This window comes from Aplidium turbinatum, chromosome 4, assembly GCF_918807975.1.
Source record: "Aplidium turbinatum chromosome 4, kaAplTurb1.1, whole genome shotgun sequence".
Taxonomy (NCBI): Eukaryota; Metazoa; Chordata; class Ascidiacea; order Aplousobranchia; family Polyclinidae; genus Aplidium; species Aplidium turbinatum.
In genome coordinates this window covers 22,618,601-22,623,416 of record NC_137475.1, presented here as the reverse complement: position 1 = coordinate 22,623,416, position 4,816 = coordinate 22,618,601, and the positions used below count along the sequence as shown (strand labels likewise).

Genomic DNA, 4,816 nt, shown 5'->3' with positions numbered 1-4,816 from the left:
CGCTTTTAACTTGTTTGATGGCAGACGCAAGTTCTCCGGTGCTGAAGGGGGCTGACAGATGGCCATCTGCGCTTGGGGCGTTCCAGAGCCTGCTGCATTCCTGCTTCACTGCAAGGGCGTGCTTCTTGTTTGCCACTTTACATTTGCCATTGGCTAGGAGCTGTTGTGCTATGGCGTTAGCGGTTACAGGGCATCGTTTAGGATTGGAGGTACGGCCTGTAAGACGATTGAAGGTTTTCCATGTAGCTCTGCTTGAGTGGGTGAAGTCGATTCCTTGCACTGTATCTTCCCAACGCTGCTTGCGTTTTACGTTGAGGTGTTCCAACAGATCAGTGGCAGTCATGGATGTCTCTTCACTGGTTTTTGAGGCCAGGAACGCATCATAGCGTTTGTTGCATTCTTCGTCCCATGATGGTATAAATTGACGACGGAATCCACGGGGGATGGACTTCTTTGCTGCCACGAGCAAGGTTTTGCAGAAGGCTTTATAAGACTTCTCCAGTCCGTCAGAAGTTGGTTCTGGGAGGTGCCGGTTTTCTTTTCAACCAGGAGTGTGAACTTGGTCCAGTTTGCCTTGCGAAAATTCCACCTCTTCACAGGTTTGCTTGGGACTGGGTTGAATGGGTTTTCAGGGGTGATGAGCGATGGTCTATGTTGGGACTTAGGAAAGGGGCTAAGGATGGTACGGTTTGGTAAAGGTCCTTTTAGGTTGGCAATGGCCAGATCTGGATTGGTTGTTGTTTTCCATCTTCCTGATAAAAAACTGTCTGGTTGTTTTGGGTTGAACATTAATTGGATACCAGTGACAGCTGCCCATGATTCAAGCGCTATGCCGTCTGCATTTGAGTGGCGGTAGCCCCAGGTTGTGCTGTGGGAATTGAAGTCTACGGCATATATGCATGGTGGAGCAAAGGCGGGAATGGAGTTAGCTTGCAGACGTGTATTTGGTGGTTTATACACGTTGACCACAGCTGTGCCTTCGATTTCAGTGGCTGTCCATTCAACTTCACAGTCAGGGTTGGATGAAGCAATCGGTATCCACTTAGCGGAGTTCTTTACATATGTGGCTATTCCATAAATATTGCTATTGGTGCATGCTGCCAGGGTATATCCACTGATCTTTGACTTCGATACTTTGGTGGTGTGGGTTTCTTGCAGGAGTAATGCTGTCACGTTATGCTTTTGTGTGAGATGTTCCAACATGTCGCATTTGGCTTTGGTAAGGCCTTCAACGTTTAGCTGCAAGATAGTTACTCCGACTGTTGGATGAATTTCTCTCATTGGACACCGGGGCCGAGGGTTTATCCTTTTACCACCCCAGGTGCCCTGTGAGTTGCGGTCTCTGATTGTTGCCATTCGCTTCATTAATTTGAATTACCAGGACTCACCACGAGGAGGTTGGCAACATGAGTCCCCCCCCCCCAAACATATGCTTGCTTATTGCTTAAGTGTCTGTTTAATTTCCTTCTACATTATTTATATTAGCAACAAATGAAGAAAATGTGGATGATTTCCATTCAATTTTGTGGAGAGAACAATGCAAATTGCAAAAAACTCAAAAGTGTGGAGAACGTTACCATCCAGAAATTATAAGGTGATAGTTTTTATGGTTAAGGCACCGTACCAAGCCTAACATGGTTCACACAGGATGCCCTGTTCTATTCAACATTTGCTAACCTGAAATTTCAGCATGCTAAATTTGATCGACGTTTTTCACAAATTCCGAAAACTGTACAATTCCCATCTGATACATCTTAAAAAGTATGGCTTACAATTGAGAAAAAAGAATTTCAGTTCTTGTCGACTGATCCAACCCTTCCCCGTTCCCCATCGTTACGTCTCTGATTGTTGTTATGCATTACACTCGCATGACCAGTGATGGGCATTATCGGCGATAATTTATCGGCGATAATTATCGGCGATAAATTTTTATCGTTTATCGTTATCGCTTAATTATTTTTTCAGTTATCGTTTATCGTTATCGCCAAAGGCAATATTTGATCATCGCCGATAATTAATCGCCGATAAATTTTATTTCGGATCAACACACAAGTGGAAAGACAATGAAAAGTAATATTTTTACTAGCCACCTAGTTCATGAAACTAAAATTAAAACCAGTTCATCTTCAGTGCGTGAAGTGTGTGTGCACAGGTCGTTGTCATGGGAGGGGCACGCCCCCTGCAGCGACGGCCCTGACAACACAATAATTTTTAGAGTTGCAAATTGCAATGCAATGAAATGCATGCAACAAGTCTCTTGTTGTTTTGCTGCAATCGGCAATCGCGAGTGAATTTTACAATTAAAATGTAAGCTCACAGGCGGTACAGATTCCTTTGAAGCGAAGCGAAAAAAAATTGGCAAGTGGTTTATGAAAGTGTCGCAATACGAGGCCGCTTTTACATCGGAAACATGGTCTTTCGCGCCACCATCACTGAAACAAGTCATTGCAGAATATGATATTGCTTGAAGCATTTGACATGCAGACCGACATCACACTTTTTGCATCTTGTAGTAGTTTTTGCATGACAATAGGCGCATCGAGTTCGAGTTGCGTGGTAAAATTATGCTAAATACAGTATAACCTTTCTCATTTACCTATGCTGCATAGACGAGTGGTGACAGCGCTGGAACGGCAATCGAAAGGGCGCCGGTTCGACACCGCTCATGAGCATACAGTTGCGTATCGAGTTGAGTGGTAAAATTATGCTAAATACAGTATAACCTTTCTCATTTACTTATGCTGCATAGCCGAGTGGTGAGAGCGCTGGAACGGCAATCGAAAGGGCAGGACACTTAAAGGCATGCCTGAAGGTGGACATGAAGATTGGCTTCCTTGCCTTCCCGTCCACTTAATCTAAATCTTCAACCACCGGGCGTAAGCCTGAATACGACGATGATTTACCTGTGCGACATAGCCAACGCTCAATCAAATATTTTTATTCCCACCAATAATACAGTGCCTATATTGTAATTCTTATTTCAACAACTCAGCGTTCTGCCATTGCTTGATGGTGTTCACAAAGAAAACAGAAAAATTTATCTGAAATTATCAGTAAATTACGATAATTATGTTATTGTTCTTGAACAAACACGACTAATTTGACAAGTTTGATGGATTTCACAGTATGCATATTTTTACTACCAATAACGCTTAAGATTACTGATAAATTTTCAAGCATTTTGCGTTTTTTGGAATTTTTTTAATTATTGCTGACTTTGCTGTAAACAGCCCTGCAGAAAGCAAAATACAAAGTTTGAAATTTTTTATGGTAATTTCATTTGATTTAATTATTTTGCCTACTGCACGTAAGCGGCAGTGTAACCCAATTGATAAAAGCATCCAACTGGTATCTGAAGGTATAATTATAAGCACGGCGGTTACCTCAGTGGTTTGATTCTGGATCAAGAGTTTGAAGATTGATACCTACTGCCGCTTTTGCGATTCTATTCATGCATAACTTACAAAAAGTTTTGTCCCTTTACAGTATATTATGTTCGATTTTTCGTCATGTTGATGAAAACAGTTCGTGCTGCATGGGATGGGGCAGCGCCAATCGAGAAAAAAAAAATTATCGTTATCGGACATTATCGGCGATAATTTATCGTTTATCGTTATCGCTTAACTTTTTTTTGATTTATCGTTTATCGTTATCGCTTTAGGCATTTTTCGTTTATCGATTATCGTTATCGCTTAACTGAAAAATGAGTTATCGCGCCCAACACTGCGCATGACTGTGTTGCCTTGTGGTTGAACTTTCTGTTGCGTTTTAGATTTTGCCTTAGCATTGCTTGCAAAAGCAAGGCAGCATATGAAGAATTAAGGGAAAGTCGATTTTTACGCTTGCCAAGCTCAAGGACGCTGCATGATTACAGGTAATGCATACAAGATATAATTTTGTTTTTCTTTGCTGCAACAGTTAAATCACGTCTGTTTTTATTAATCATCGCAGTTAAATAGAACGTCTTGTAAGTTAATTTAGTGTCCAACAACTTCGAAGTATTGCAATAAGTTAGCAACATTTCATAGGTTTAGTCACCCAATACCAACCTGGTTAATTTGTTTTAACATGACAGGAGTGTCTACAAAACCACCCCGGGTCTTTCAAAGGAAGTGTTAACAGAAATTGCGGAGAGAGGTCTCAAGATGAAAGAGCACAAGCTTTAAAATCTTCGTTTTTTGATAGGTACGAATTTTAAAATATAGCTTGCAAATGTGGTTTACAATATATGACACAATGTCCCAGTCGTTGGTTAATAAATACAAACTGTTTATATCAATCTCCTTAAACACAGTCTGCATTGTATTACAAAAGCTGAAATGTTTTCGAAAATCCACTTCCAGCCTCAGCAAAATTTTCATCAGAGTAGGACTTGGCTTCAGTAATGTTCCGTATTCGTCGTTTTGTAGTGTGTCAATCATAGATGAACCCGCTGTGCAACTGGTGTCACTTTCTAGTTTAGACAAAATGCCTTGTTATTCATCTGTGGCACTGCGCTTCAATTTTCGTAACACGTATCCCCCAATATATTCTATTATGTGTATTTCATCAGTTGTAAGCACCGTATTAGTCGTTTGTTGTTGTTGTGAAACTTTGCTATTTTCATCTCTGAAATGTAAATTTCAAAACGTTAATGTTTGTGTATTGAACATAGATGCTGGCAAGAGTATTTAATGGTATACAAATCGTAAATTCGTGCTATTTTTTACGGTAATGTAGGCAAAGTTAAAATATGCATCTTGCCCCGTTTTATGCATCTTGAGTATGTCTCATTTACTGGCTGGTATAGACAATTGCGTTATCTATTTGGCGACTT

At 40.8% G+C, this 4,816-nt stretch overlaps 1 protein-coding gene across 1 annotated transcript; it reads left to right on the top strand.

The window, feature by feature from the left end:
- Nucleotides 1-1,406: 1,406 nt before the first annotated feature.
- LOC145768987 (uncharacterized) lies at nt 1,407-4,166 on the top strand. Its single transcript, XM_082580588.1, has 4 exons — nt 1,407-1,410; nt 1,486-1,594; nt 3,773-3,874; nt 4,076-4,166. Exons 1-4 carry the CDS (start codon nt 1,407-1,409, stop codon nt 4,164-4,166), a joined length of 306 nt encoding a protein of 101 aa, XP_082436714.1.
- Nucleotides 4,167-4,816: the final 650 nt, after the last annotated feature.

What these genes read in the sequence shown, in the direction of transcription:
- LOC145768987 (XM_082580588.1), top strand. An exon ending in TACCATCCAGAAATTATAAG is followed by an intron (nt 1,595 to 3,772) that starts GTGATAGTTTTT and finishes GTTGCGTTTTAG; the next exon opens with ATTTTGCCTTAGCATTGCTT. An exon ending in AGGACGCTGCATGATTACAG is followed by an intron (nt 3,875 to 4,075) that starts GTAATGCATACA and finishes TTAACATGACAG; the next exon opens with GAGTGTCTACAAAACCACCC.